Below are 15,234 nucleotides of genomic sequence, written 5' to 3'. Positions count from 1 at the left end.
GCAGAGTATGGCACATACAGCCAGCATAGGGCAGGTAGAGTATGGCACACACAGGCATGGTAGGACAGGCAGAGTATGGAACACAGAGGCAGCATAGAGAAGGCAGAGTATGGCACACACAGGCAGCATAGGTCAGGGAGGGTATGGCACACACAGGAAGGGTAGGGCAGGCAGAGTATGGCACACACAGGCAGGGTAGGGCAGGCAGAGTATGGCACACAGAGGCAGCATAGAGAAGGCAGAGTATGGCACACACAGACAGCATAGGACAGGCAGAATGCTGCCTGTGTGTGCCATACTCTGCCTGCCCTATGCTGCTTGTGGGAGGTGAACCTGGCAGGGCTTTGTTGTGGGAGTTTGTTAGCAGTTGGAAATAGCCATTAAATGGTCCCTAAGGTGTGTAATTATGTACTGGGGGTTGCTCTGCTATCCACAGGGGAGGAGGAGGCATATGGAATTTAAGGGTATATCTTAATATGACATAATTCTTTCACATATGAATGATGGTTGATATCCCCACAGTAAGGACCAAGCATTTGGGTTTTTGCTGCACTACCACCATTGTGATAAAATAGGTGTGGTTTGAAGTGGGTGTGGTTTCAAAAAGGGGAGTGGTCAAAACTGGCTTCCATTAGCGGCCCTCCACCATGTATGCGCGAGAAATTCCGGCCCTCGGCACCGTAGAAGTTGGACAGCACTGCTATAAGGTATGTACTTGGGGGTGTTTAGACTCATTCCTGGGTTCCGCTGCAGTGAGGCAAGTACCATAGGGGCCTGTGACCCACACGAACAGATAATGAAAAGCTGAAAAATATTTGTGTAAATCTAATCGTTCAGTGTTGTCCTCCTTCTGTTAACCCAGCCTCATCCATTAATACTTGCAGTGCCAGGCAGTGGAACCTAAATGCAGGGGGTACCTACCCGGAAGCAAAGCAGAGTAACCCCTTTGTAAGGACTACGGAAAATAAATGGTGCTGTTTCCCTGCACAGGATACGTATAATAATCATTACTGTGCTATAACATTAGGGGCATTGTCCACAGGAAATTGTAAACGAATGAATGTGACTTATAAAGTGCAGGATAATTTCCCCTTCAGATACTGAAAACACTCGCCATAAAAATAATGGTATGAGTAAAAGACTAAATTCATTTAATAAAACAATGAGTAAACCCAAATATACAATACTGTGCCTGGTACAGTGGTACAATTCATGTTACAGGGTACAAACAAATGAACTTGCCAGTCTTGCTTTTACACTTTTATTCCTTAAGGGGTTGTTCACCTTTGCGTTAATTTGAGTGATATTCTGGGACAGTTTATCCTTACTACTTGTGTTTCTTATTATTTAACTTTTTGTTCAGTAACTCCCCAGTTTGGAATTTCAGTGGCTATCTGGTTGCTAGGGTCCTAATTACCTTAACAACCAGAGAGTGGTTTGAATGAGACACTGGAATATAAATAGCAGAGGGCCTACATAGAAAGATAAATAATAAAAAGAAGCAATTATGATCCAATTGTAGTCTCACAGCAGCCAATAGTTTTTTTTGGCTGCTGGGGTCAGTGACTCCCTTTGAAATCTGGAAAGAGTTAGAAGGCAGCAATTAATTCAAAAACTATAATTAATAAAGACCTTTAATAAGTTGATTTGAATCAGCCATTCTGCAATATACTAAAGTTAACTTAAATGTGAACCACCCCTTTAATGGGAAGAAGGGCACAATACCTGATAGAAGGGTTGATCAGAAAGGAATCAAATACAACTGGTTTGTATATTTATGATTAGGGGAGCAGGAGACGGTGCTAGAACCCATTCATGATTACAGACAGGCCCAGCTTTGGTCCATAAACGCTCTAAGGCTTGCACTCCTCTAAGGCATGCACTCGGTGTCCCACAGTTATACAGATTAACATTTCATGGCAGCTCAGAAACCAGTGCATTCTGCATCCGAAGTTAATAATCAGCCCTGTAACATCAGCTTCTATAACAGTCATTTTCTTCTCAATGATTTCCAACAGTTCCTAAACTCAACAGCAGCCCAGGGCACACTGAGCATGTGCAGTGTCACTGACACTTTAAACAACGGCCTAACAAGATCCAAGATAGGAGCTGCTATGCACAACTTTAAAGGCCTTAATTACTGTTATTATATAAAATACAACATTTCTAGCTATATTTCTTTTAAAGGTTCATTTATCCCAGGGGTGGCCTGGGAATGCGTACGTACGCATTCAAACAACACTTCCGCATCCCCGGCTTCATCATGTTCCACCAGAAATCCACGGGGGATCGACTGGATGGACCGCGATCGATATATATTGGCCACCCCTGAGTTATATTGTAAACAGTGAAAACATCAAGGAATGGAAAAAGCATATGATTTATACAGTAAAGGGTTAAACAGGAATTAGCCTTCAATTTAGAACTTTTCATAGAAAAGCATTACAGCTCATATTTATTTGTAAGAAATCAGTTGGCAGTTTCCCATCTTTCCATTTGTAGGAACAGCCTGCAGGTACTATATATAGAATAAGCCACTGAATTTAACAGCTAATTAAATTAACCCTCTGAGTGCCACGTCTTGCTGGTAAGATCTCTGTGCCGCAGAAATATTTGGAAGTACAAATGCTACAGCCATACAATGCTACTTGTAGCTTTTACAGTCTGAGGCACTTAAAGGGTTAACGCTGCTTGTACATAGGCTGTGGGTTTATTTTAGATTCTCTGCCAACTGAATGTACCATAGATCCGGTTCACTCTATGCAAGGCAGACAGCAGAGGGGCAGCCAAAAGCCAATATTATCCATATACTGTCATGGTGCAACTGTGATTTGCGCCTTAAATTCAATCCCAGTGATTCACATGTCACACAAAATCATATAACAATTTGTTAAAGGGGTGATTCACCTTCAAATTAACTTTTACTATGATGTAGTCATTGATATTCTGAGACAATTTGCAATTAGTCTTCATTTTTTGTGGTTTTCTCAGATTTTGGTTCAGCAGCTGTCCAGTTTGGCATTTTCGCAGATATTTGGTTGCTAAGGCCTTGTTTACACCAGCAACCAGGCATTGATTTGAATACAAAAGTGAATATTAAAAGGTGAAGGACTGAATAGAAAATTAATAAAAAGTAACAATAACAAAATTGTAGCCTCAGAGGCCCAGAGTTTGTGTGTGTGCTGGGGTCAGTGTGAAAGCTAGAAAGAGGCAGAAAAGAAAGGCAAATAATTTAGAAACGATAATATATAACAAAGACCAATTGCAAAGTTGCTAGGAACTGGACATTCTATAACATACTAAAAGTTAATTTAAAGGTAAAGCACCCATTTAATGTGTGTTGTACCTAGCAGTGATACCAAGTGAGCACAAATGGCAAACCCAAATCCCCACCACCGGTGCTGGTCCCACTGCTGTATTCCGCTTGCTGCAGATTGGTGGGAAAGTCATTTGATGCAAGAATAAAGGTGCCCCCATGTAGAACAGGCCAGCTAGAGGAATTCTGGGAGTTTAACAACTGATCGTTATAGAACAACATAAATATACACATTAACTGTGTTGCACAGAAGTTCTAGTCCAGTGAACGGTATTATTTAGGACTCGCTGTTGTGGAACTACGACTCCCATTATCCCGTCACATAACCACATCAGTACCATATCAATGGCAGTCAGTAATGGCAGCTTATTGGTTTATATTGACCATCTTCCTATCCTTCATCCCGTAACAAATCAGAATCCTGTAGGAATGTATAAGGAGCCGGCTGTGGCTTTAGAGGAGCCAGGTGTATTCTACACTGATTCAAACCAGTGGGAGGCAACATGCAGCTTGTTCTCCCCCAGGTTCCTTTTCTCACCTTCAGTACAAAATACCCAAAAGACAAAAAAAAAAAAAAAATCGAATAAAAAAAGTGATGGGTATTAAAAAAAAAAGTTCAAGTTTCTTGGTTTTGTCCTAGTGCAGAGATCCCCCCCCCATCACAAGTAGTCTTTATAGTTCAACGTGAGCTTGCATTTCATGCCCCACATTTCCCGGCTCTTTCGGATCCCTGTAGTGGGCCGGCCGATGGTACTGAAGTAGGAGCAGTTTATCTTTATGTGTGGGAGGGATTCCTTCAGGATCTGCATGGAGCCTTCTGACACGATGCCAAATACACTGAGGCTCTTTAGAGGGATCTTCTTTCCAAGCTCCCTGGGGCAAAACATAACCAAGAGTAAATCTGGAGTATTAGGACATAAAATGGGTTATGGGGATTCAGAGAGACAATCTAAAAAACAATGGATTGAGATGGAGAAATGAAACTGCAGAGGGCATCACCAATACCAGTAATACAGTAGCACACACTACAATGGAGTAATGCTTTAGTAGGGGACTAAAGAGAAGAGGGAATAGAGAGTACTTACAGCAGAGCAGCCGGGCAGATCTGGTAACAGCGACTCAGCCCAAGGTGCTGGAGATGGAGAAGCTGCTGCAAAACTGCAAAGCAGTCGGCGGTCAGCATCACGCTGTCACTGTATGAAGGAGAAAATATAATTAGATCCAGTTCTTAGGTACAGGCTTTGTGCTCATCTCTCACTATATTATCTGTTCATGTAACCCACACACCTCTCGGACCAGAATGGCTTAAATGGGACCTTATTCATCATGGCAGTCTGAACAGATATGTACAGAGGTAATTATATAGAAGCACGGACATTGCTCCACTGTAGTCTTAAAACATGCAGGATCTGGGCAAATTAGACCTTGTTTGCCATATGTCACAAAATGTATTTATCTTTTTAACAGTAGCATGTCACTATGCCTATTTAAACCCTAGAGCCACTAGAGCTAGGCACAGTGACATGTTCCTGGTAAAACCTGTAATGTTTCACTATCCCTTTAATGCATAAGAGTGCAATGTATTAGTGCACAGCACAGCTCTCCATGTTTGTTCACAAGTGATAGCTTCCTATATTGATATCCAAAATGATAACTGTGACAAAAATACATTTCAACTGCCACTAGGGCTGCAGACTGGTACATTTAAGTATAAGCTTGGTGGGTTCAGAGATAGAAGATATATATTTGTTGTAAAACAGCACATTACCTTAAATCCAAGTCTGTCAAGTCAGGACATTGGGCCACGAGCGTCTTCACATCTAGAAGTAAAGGAGATATACGTTATGTGCTGTGTGTACTGACGTGGGGGTGCGGCTACAAAATGCACAATTACAGATGCACAAAGAGTTAACACCTGGTGCAACATGTGAATGGGACCAGTAGCACTCCCCAAGGCATTTAAGGGCAACTAATAACCAGAAATTAAAATCTCCAGTGAGATTAAATCTTGTCGCTGCTGCACAAGGGCCAATGCCAAATATCTTACAAAGCTGCTCCTTCATTTTGTGGAAATGGGGCCGGCCAAAGAATGAGTAGCTACAGTATCATGTGGCTGATGTACTTGTGAGTAAGAACAGCAGCCCTATAGCCAAACCTACTGGTGCAGACTACAAATTATTTTGTAAGGAAGGAAAATTCCTTGGAGGACTGCAAGCAGCAGTGAGACTTCAGCTGGACCTCCCTATAGGGTAGCGCGGCCCTTACTCTCTTGCCCTTACTCTCTTGCTGGGAGCAATATGGCACTGATAGAGCCAAAGTCAGCCTGTCTGAGGGCGGCCCATAAGACTCAGAACAAATAGCATAGGGTCACACAGAGCACGTGGCAGTTTACAGGGGTTAATGAGCCAGTCTGATTAAGAACATATTTGCCACCTTATTGTGGCAGTCGTGTAGGAGGGCAACCTACACCCCCCAACAACAATTTATATCAGAGAACCTACTGGGAGCCAAAATTAGATGTTTAAAAAAGGGAAAGCATAAAAATGTTTGCGGAAGAATTGTAGCGTTGTGACAGTTACAGAAGACAAATGGCATAAGCAAAAATCCCCCTGTAGGCAATGATGAACCATGCAGGTCGGCTCTCACTCTGGGCTAAAGATGATAATGAACTTTAAAAATGGCCCCTTTATTCTCCCAAGGATCCACTATTGTTCCTGTCCATGTTGTAGCTAAGGGGTGGGTGTGTCCTAACAGCCCCTGCCAGTAGCACAGTCGGAGGGGCCAATCACAGGAACCTTATATAGTGTGGGGCTATCATGTCAGTGCCTAGTTCTGCCTGCTGTTCTTACATTACACCTGCGCATAAAGATACCAATACGTAGTGCGTACCAGAGAGTTCCAGGTTCTGCCGGTAGCCACTGAAATTTAACTGCGTTAGGCTGCTGGGCAGGTGACTGACGGCGCTCTTTACGTGCTCTGCCTCAAAGTCGCACCACGACAGGTTCAGTTCATCCAACCTGCAACACAGACAACACAACTGAGAAGCTTACCCACAGGTAAATAACATGTCCCCCACATCCCAGGCCAGCAGATCGCCATGTCATACACATGCTTAGAACATACAGCTTATACAGATGATGTCATATCCTAGAGGTGGGGCTATAACACACACTTTGATTCAGAGGTACTGCCTTGCGGAAGCCAAGGGTTAAACGAAAACTATACCCCCCCCGCCCCCCAAACAATGTAGGTCTCTATAAAAATATATTGCATAAACAGCTCATATGTAAAACCTGCTTCATCTAAATAAACCACTTTCATAAAAATAGACTTTTTTAGTAGTATGTGCTATTGGGTAATCCTAAATAGAAAACTGCCATTTTAAGTACTAAGGGCCACCCCCTGGCATCATAGGATTCACAGCGCACACAAACAAGCCAAGGCACACATACACGCTAGGCCCCATCAGCCAATGAATGGGCAGAGTTCTGCCTTTTACTCCCACACTACTTCCTGTTACAGTTAGAGCTGCATTATTTCCTGTCAGCTGATCTCTGAGGGGGCACACAGCCCATCACTAAATGGCGGCTCAGGGGAAAGGATGTAAAAGGGCAATATTTACTGATATATATATATCAGTTTGGCGAGTTTCTTTAATAGGCCACTTAACATAGTAAAAATTATCTGTTGATTAAGCATTCATTCAGGGGGTATAGTTTCCTTTAAACAAACCTTACCTGGAACAGTTGGTTAGCATTTCCTTCAGTGATTCTGAACTGAACCCTGAGCAGCCGCCAAGGTTTAATCGGATGAGATCTTCATTCTGGGAAATGGAGCTGAAATAAGAAATGACGGTGAGTTGCAGCGCCGGTACATATTTGGAAACATGAGTGCAACTGCCAGCCAAAAATATGTTACTGGGCCATAATCTCTACCGGATACATACCTGGAGCAAACTATATTAAAGGGCCATATGTCTATATTTTTTGTAATTGTTTCTATGGCTTTGCTAAAAGGGGTACTTTACCTTTAAATTCACTTTTAATATAATGTAGACATTGATATTCTGCATAAATGTGCAATTGGTCTTCATTTTTTATTTTATGGTTTTTATTTGGCTTTTTGTTCAGCTAGTCTTATTTACCCTAGCAACCTGGCAGTAGTTAAAACAAGAGATGGGAATATGAATAGTAGAGGGTCTGCATAGAAAGATAAGTTATAACAATATTATTGTAGCCTCACAGAGCAATAGTTTATGGCTGCCAGGGTCAGTGACCCCCCCATTAGAAAGCTGGAAAGAGCCAGAAGAGGAAGGCAAATCATTATTTTTTTTTTATAGTTGTGCAACTTTTATTCCATTACCCTATAAAACTGTAACATTAACCTGTATAGCAGATACATTTATCCTGCTACACTTCCACCGGAGGAGGAAACCTTAAGGCGGTGGTTCTAGCACTAACCATAACACATAGCTGTAATACTGCCTTACCGGGTTATATCGTCGGACAATACCAGTCCCTCCAAGCTCAGGTTCTGCAGTTTGTGACAGCGGGAGAGGATACTCTGAAGAGCACCCACGCTGACTGTACTGTTAGAAAGGTCCATGTGGAGCAGGCGCAAATGTCTAAAAAAAAAAAGAGATAAAGGGGACCATTATACCAACCAATGAGATTTTATTATTAAATGTTCGGGATGAGGGAACAATGGAGATCCCATATCTAAAAGCCACCTTGTTCTAATGGTATTTGCTTGGCAAGGATAAAACAGTATTCTCCATATTTAAAGATGCACTGGCCACTGGGGTGCGCTGTTTCACTGTAGTCTATGGGCAATGTTCGAGGAAGAAGTATGTTGGTCTAGAACAGATTATTATTATGGAAGACACAGTATCTTTTCCCTTATGCATCCTTCCCCCTTATGTGAGGGGCGCCGGTGGAAAAAGAAAGGGGAAATGTGGGAATAACTTATTCCTCAAAAAATAAATAGAAAATAATAAATATTTACCCATAAGGATTTATTAGGCCTCTAAATGGTGCTGGGCCTGGGGGTAACTGTATTTATAGAAAAGATGTTACAATGGACAAAAAGCAGAAGGAACTGGAGTGCAGAGAGTATGTGGGGGTTTACACCCAAGATCATTATTGTTAGAAGCCACTTACTGCAACAACGTAGGTCGCACATGACTGTCATTGTTGCTTTCAACTGGGCATTTAGCCGGCAGTAAGTGTCTATAAGGAATGCTCTGATTGGATGGCATATCATCTGGCCTTGCCTTAGCCTAAATATTTTACACCCTCTAAAGCTGGCCATACACATTCAAATTTCAGCTGCTGATTTGGATCATTAAGGCAGAATTAGCAGCTTATCTGCACACGTATTGCCTCCCTGACTGATATCTGGCGAAAATCAGCCAGGTGTCAATCGGGCAGCATTGATTTACCCATTGGATCGGGGACTCCATCAATGAGCTGATGCGGTCCACGACCCAATTGGTAAATCAATCCTACCCAATTGTGCTCCCTATGCACACATTCACTGGCCTGTTTAGCAGCCATGTTAAGATCCATGATGGACACTTACCTAGTCTTAGTAAACATTGGCTCGCCCATGCAGGATCTGGGGCAGCGAAATGTAACCACGCCCAGAGACAATACTCTTCCTATGATTCCATCCGCCAAGTGTTTGCCAGTAAGATCCAGGCTGTGCCACAGGGACTCATCCGTTCTGAGGGCAGAGGGGAAAGGTGACAGATAAATTAAGGGGTCACAGGGTACAACTGCTATTAAATTGCTGCCAGACTGGCAGTCAGGATATTGTTAAATGCCAAAGGGGCTACTGTATATAAGCTGCCATAGACTGGTGCTTTATACTCTGAATTTGTGGCCTCACTGAGAGCCATTTATGTGCCACTGATACCAATGGAGCGGTCTACAGGGCACAGACGAAACACACAGTAAATGCATAAAATGTCATTATAAAAAGGAACTTACAGAAGTCGGTGCCATCGCTTGCAGACCCGGGCAGCTCTCAGAAGGTCAATGAGATGCAAGTAGTTAAAGATGCCCAACAGCAACTCATCAGGCAATGTGTCCCAGGAGATGACTGAAAAGGAAGAGGTAGACAATGAATATCTGCAACCTCAGATAAAGACTAAGGATCTTGATGTTCCATGCTACATGCAATGGCTTTTGCAGCTTGGCAGTTGCCCTTGCTTATGATCAGTGCCCCTTGCTGCCCTGCTTGCTGGCGCTCAGAGGAAAAGTTGCCACCTTACCACTTCAGCTAATTATTGGCCCATGGGTGAAGCGCTCAGAACCGCTTGTTCAACAAGCCTCTGGCTGATACACACTAGCCAGAAAGCCTCAGCATTTCCCCAGCCCAAACAGTGAGCAAATAAAGGGCACCGGGCAGTATAAGCACTACCCCGGCATATGGTGCTCCCAGGGGTTGCGACAGGGCAGGAAGCTGGGGGGAGCGGGAATGGGATCAGATACGGCTGTCAGTCACAGCATGGGAGCACTATAAGGTGATAAAGCCATTGTTGCCTCTTTCTGCTGATTGCCTAAAGGTGGCCATACACGCACCGATATTATCGTACGAAACGTCGTTTCGTACGATAATCGGTGCGTGTATGGTATGTCGGCGAGTCGACCGATATCGCAGGAACCTGCTGATATCGGTCGACTCGCCGATCGGACCAGTTGGAAAATTTTGATCGGGCGCCATAGAAGGCGCCTGACCAAAATTCTCCCTTCAGATCTGAATCGGCAGAAGGAGGTAGAAATCCTATTGTTTCTACCTCCTTACCTGCCGATTCAGCCCTGAATGGTGTGTGGCGGATCTTACGATGTTTCGTGCGACCGATCGTCAGATCGCCACGTGTATGGCCACCTTTACACACAAGCGAGAAACACAACTATAACACAATTTGGCAATAGTGCTGGATAGAAAAACAAACAAAAACAAACTCAAAGCCTATACGACTTTTAATTGTACATCGGTCACGCAACCACAAAACTTATAGAGTGCGCGATTATTCACCATGATTTTAAAAATCTAGTCACATGCATACACATGGTGTGGGCAACAAAATATCCCCTGAAGCCCATTCCCCATGGAAAGTAAGTTTATAAGATTTAAGACAAAGGGCAACTAAAATCCAGGATAAATATTTCATTATTAGTATTAGGGCTGTGGCATTCTGGGGTGTCTCCTGTTTATAGCAGTGATGCAACGGCCTTTGCTTGCCATTGGGGTGCAAAGGACTTTGGGTCGGCCAAGAACTTGGTGCTACAAGTAGCAGCAGCATGAAAAAGCCACTGTTCTTATGGAGCAGGGTTACTGTGCCAATTCTAATGCCAAGTAGCCCTATACCCTTACTAACAACCCTTACTGCAGCTTTAACTGAACCTCCTGGATCCTCAGGGTTGTCTCTATTTAACCAACCAACCCCCACCTCTGAGCCTTGTATGTAAATAAAGCATGGCCCCCCTGCATATTCTATGCCTTGGAAGAATAGGAGGAGGGTTATGCTGCAGGGCAATAGGGTTTAAACTTATAGTAATTTAGGTTGCAAAAAAGACGCATGTCCCTCCTCTTTATCTAAATGAAACCTGCCCAACTGCCCCAAGCATTAGGGTGATGTTTGTTGGAAGCCATAGTTTTAAAGGGCAAATATACCCTCTTTTTTTGACACGAGCTCCGTACCTGTCTGAGCAGGTCTGGCCACCCGGGGCCGCCGTGCAATGACAAAGCATTCATCCCGTTCCTTCGGCCTCGGGCGTTTCTGTGGGGGACTGGCCTTTACTATATAGTCCTGAGGGGTATTTTCTGTGTCTTGCAAATCCTTCTCCATAGGAGTCACCCCCATGCCATAGAAAAGGTCTGAAGGCTTGTTGGAGTCCCAGCACCACATGAGGTTGGACGCGTTCCTGCTGGGAGCAGGGATCTCCTGGAGGTGTTTCCTGCAACAGAGAACGAGAGAGTTATACCATCTGCCATATTTATAAGGCAAAGCAGTCCGTTTTATACATTACTGGTCAATGTGTCAGTACTAAGGGCTTCTGTATAATGATTCATATTCAGCAGTCCCATCCCATAACCTTTATCATCATCCCCAACTCCCCCGACAGTGGGCGGTGCCCCAAAGGACTCAAACCACATTAATTTTACCCCCACACCACCTGTCATGTTGAACAGGAAAGGCCCAAAACTACATCTTTCCTGTTCACACAACTCTTAAAGGGGTGGGTCACCTTTACGTTAACCTTTAGTATGTTATAGAATGTCCTATTCCTAGCAACTTTGCGACTGATCACCATTATATATATTTTTTATTAACAGATTTCAAATTATTTGCCTTCCACTTGAACACCTTTCCAGCTTTCAAATGGGGGTCACTGGCAGCCAAAAAACTATTGCTCTGTGATCTTACAATTTTATGGTTGCTACGGTAAACAAGAATCTAGCAACCAGATAGCTGCTGAAATTCCAAACTGGAGAGTTGATGAACAAAAAGCGACATAACTGAAAAACTACAAAAAAATAAATAAATAAAACCAACTGAAAATTGTTTTAAAATATCACCGTCTATGTCATATTAAAAATTAATTTAAATGCAAACCACCTTTACATTACATTTTAGTATGTTATAGATTGGCTAATTCTAAGCAACTTTTCAGTTGGTCTTTTTTATTTATTTTTTTTTTATTTGCCCTCCTTTTTTGCCTCTTTCCAGATATCAAATGGGGGACATTGACCCCGGCAATCAAAAACCTAATGCTCTGTGAGGCTACAGTTTTATTGATATTATTACTTATCTTTTTATTTCAGACCCTTTCATATTCATATTCCAGTGTCTCATTCAAATGACCCCCTGGTTGCTAAGGTACTCTGAACCCTAGCAACCAGATAGCTGCTGAAATTCCAAACTTGAAAGTTGCTCAACAAAAAGTAAAATAATGTAAAACCACAACTAAAAAAAGACAAATTGTGACTTGTCTCATATTACTTGAATACTAAAAGTTAACCGAACTTTTAGTGTGTTATAGAATGGCCAGTTCTAAGCAGCTTTTTAATTGGTCATTCTATTATATATTCATTATATATTATTTTTTTTTATATATAGTTTTTGAATTATTCGCCTTCCTCTTCTGCCTCTTAAGCTTTCAAATGGGGGTCACCGACCCCCCATGTGCAGCCGATGTGAGCCATGTGAGGGTTAAACATACAACTCCCAGCATCCCCCCTACAGACAAAGACTGTCACAGGGTGCTGGGGAATGTACACCAACTGCAGGTTGGGCAATCCTGATCTTTACAATTAAATATACCCATCAACAGTTAAATGTAATAACATGCCCTTTGTGTATGTTGTGGGGCCCTAATGAGGGAGGGGCCCCAGGCACAGGCTCCCCCCACAGTGTGAGTTGTATTGTGGCCATAGAACACTAACATCTGTGCAGCTGCTCAGTCTCCAAGGGAGAAAGGCAAAATAACCCTGGCAGCAGGATAAAAAGTAGGGTGCCCTCGGCAATTGGGCGCTGTTGGCACCCACAGTTAAGGCCAAGCGCTAAAAGCTGGCAGAGAGGCTTGGGTACACAAAGGCAACTACACCCAATCTAACCACAAGCAGGAGAATATTCCTCTGTAAGTGAAGGCAAAATTAACACTCGTATACAGACTACAATTCCCAGCAGCACTAGCGGCTGCGAGCACTTGTAGCTATTTAAACAGCTGGAGCGCCAATAAGTTCCTATCCTAAAGCCGAAGTATTGTGCCCAGGTCAGTGTGTGGGTTTTACAGCAAGGAGAGCTGCCTGGGAGCTCTGAGCCATAACACTGAGCGCAAAAACACACAAACCATTCCCGCTGCCCCATTTACCTGTGTACAGCCATCAGCGCGCCACTTTGTGCACTTGTAACCTTCCCGCTCCCCTACTGCCGCCTCCTGCGTCACTATGCGCGTCACTCTGCGCCTGCGCCGCACCTCTACGCCTCTACGCATGCGCTGTCTGCCGCATTATAGCCAGCTTGGGAGGCGCAGGAATACTTTTCTGTAGGGGAGCAGCAATGGAAATAACACAATTTAAGGGGCTGTGGGATAGTAGGGAGAGATGGTGCCTATAGTAGCAGTGGGATAATAGCCTCTGGGAAGGGACTGGGGCTGTGGGATAGCAGGTATAGTAAGGAGAGATGGTGCCTATAGTAGCAGTGAGATAATAGCCTCTGGGAAGGGACTGGGGCTGTGGGATAGCAGGTATAGTAGGGAGAGATGGTGCCTATAGTAGCAGTGGGGGGATAATAGCCTCCGGGAAGGGACTGGGGCTGTGGGATAGCAGGTATAGTAGGGAGAGATGGTGCCTATAGTAGCAGTGGGGGGATAATAGCCTCTGGGAAGGGACTGGGGCTGTGGGATAGCAGGTATAGTAGGGAGAGATGGTGCCTATAGTAGCAGTGGGGGGATAATAGCCTCTGGGAAGGGACTGGGGCTGTGGGATAGCAGGTATAGTAGGGAGAGATGGTGCCTATAGTAGCAGTGGGGGGATAATAGCCCCTGGGAAGGGACTGGGGCTGTGGGATAGCAGGTATAGTAGGGAGAGATGGTGCCTATAGTAGCAGTGGGGGATAATAGCCTCTGGGAAGGGACTGGGGCTGTGGGATAGCAGGTATAGTAGGGAGAGATGGTGCCTATAGTAGCAGTGGGGGGATAATAGCCTCTGGGAAGGGACTGGGGCTGTGGGATAGCAGGTATAGTAGGGAGAGATGGTGCCTATAGTAGCAGTGGGATAATAGCCTCTGGGAAGGGACTGGGGCTGTGGGATAGCAGGTATAGTAGGGAGAGATGGTGCCTATAGTAGCAGTGGGATAATAGCCTCTGGGAAGGGACTGGGGCTGTGGGATAGCAGGTATAGTAGGGGTAGATTGTGCCTATAGTAGCAGTGGGGGGATAATAGCCTCTGGGAAGGGACTGGGGCTGTGGGATATCAGGTATAGTAGGGAGAGATGGTGCCTATAGTAGCAGTGGGGGGATAATAGCCTCTGGGAAGGGACTGGGGCTGTGGGATAGCAGGTATAGTAGGGGTAGATTGTGCCTATAGTAGCAGTGGGGGGATAATAGCCTCTGGGAAGGGACTGGGGCTGTAGGATAGCAGGTATAGTAGGGAGAGATGGTGCCTATAGTAGCAGTGGGGGGATAATAGCCTCTGGGAAGGGACTGGGGCTGTGGGATAGCAGGTATAGTAGGGAGAGATGGTGCCTATAGTAGCAGTGGGGGATAATAGCCTCTGGGAAGGGACTGGGGCTGTGGGATAGCAGGTATAGTAGGGAGTGGTAGAAAGAGCAGCCTTTTGATCAATGTTGAAAAGCATGTAAAACAGTAAAATGTAATGTTTTTTATTACTCAAAACCAGAGTCCTAACTTCTCTTTACTGAATATAGAGACAGTGGCTACATGGGGCGCCGGTGGGGGATGCCTGACCTACTGAATTAACTGGTACAGGTTGTACATACAGATTAGGCAGCAGCCATGCTTTGGCATTAACCAGAATGCCATTATGCTCGTAGACCTGTTCACTTACTGAGGACTTAAACATTATTCTCTAGCTTTTACCATGTGTCTAGTGTGGGTGACACAAATCCAGAACAGGGCAATTGCATATCCCTCCTGGGGAAGTCAAAGCCTTTGACTAAAATTTTGGGGGCCCATATAAACACTGTTTTCACCTTAATAAATTATATATTAATAGTGAAGGAAAGCATTGAACAGTGGAGCGGGTTGTGCCAATATGTTAGATGCCATTATGTTTGTGATTATAATCACTCTGGCCCAATGATCTTTGCTGAATACCCACTGACTATCAAGCCGTTTCTGGTCCCTGGAATCTCTGCTGTGGCCCTGGGCTGTGCACACGCTCAGGAG

The 15,234-nt window shown here is 44.2% G+C and overlaps 1 protein-coding gene across 2 annotated transcripts; it reads right to left on the bottom strand.

The window, feature by feature from the left end:
* Positions 1–1,128: 1,128 nt before the first annotated feature.
* Positions 1,129–13,314, bottom strand: skp2 (S-phase kinase-associated protein 2, E3 ubiquitin protein ligase). Of its 2 annotated transcripts, NM_001142139.1 has the most exon segments (11): positions 1,129–1,516; positions 2,102–4,189; positions 4,402–4,509; positions 5,085–5,136; positions 6,206–6,333; positions 7,054–7,152; positions 7,806–7,940; positions 8,897–9,040; positions 9,307–9,418; positions 11,024–11,280; positions 13,198–13,266. In NM_001142139.1, coding segments are annotated over 10 exon segments (1,263 nt in total). In that variant the 5' UTR covers positions 13,212–13,266; the 3' UTR covers positions 1,129–1,516; positions 2,102–3,975.
* Positions 13,315–15,234: the final 1,920 nt, after the last annotated feature.

Source organism: Xenopus tropicalis, chromosome 1, assembly GCF_000004195.4.
Source record: "Xenopus tropicalis strain Nigerian chromosome 1, UCB_Xtro_10.0, whole genome shotgun sequence".
NCBI lineage: Eukaryota > Metazoa > Chordata > Amphibia > Anura > Pipidae > Xenopus > Xenopus tropicalis.
Note: the sequence above shows the minus strand (reverse complement) of the source record. Positions and strands in the feature narration are given on the sequence as shown.

Bases quoted from the DNA above. Each gene is read 5' to 3' on its own strand.
- skp2 (XM_012957520.3), bottom strand. The intron at 9,419-11,023 runs GTACGGAGCTCG...CTTCCTTTTCAG, and splicing joins GGCCAGACCTGCTCAGACAG to TCATCTCCTGGGACACATTG. The intron at 7,153-7,805 runs GTAAGGCAGTAT...TTCTTATTTCAG, and splicing joins TTGTCCGACGATATAACCCG to CTCCATTTCCCAGAATGAAG.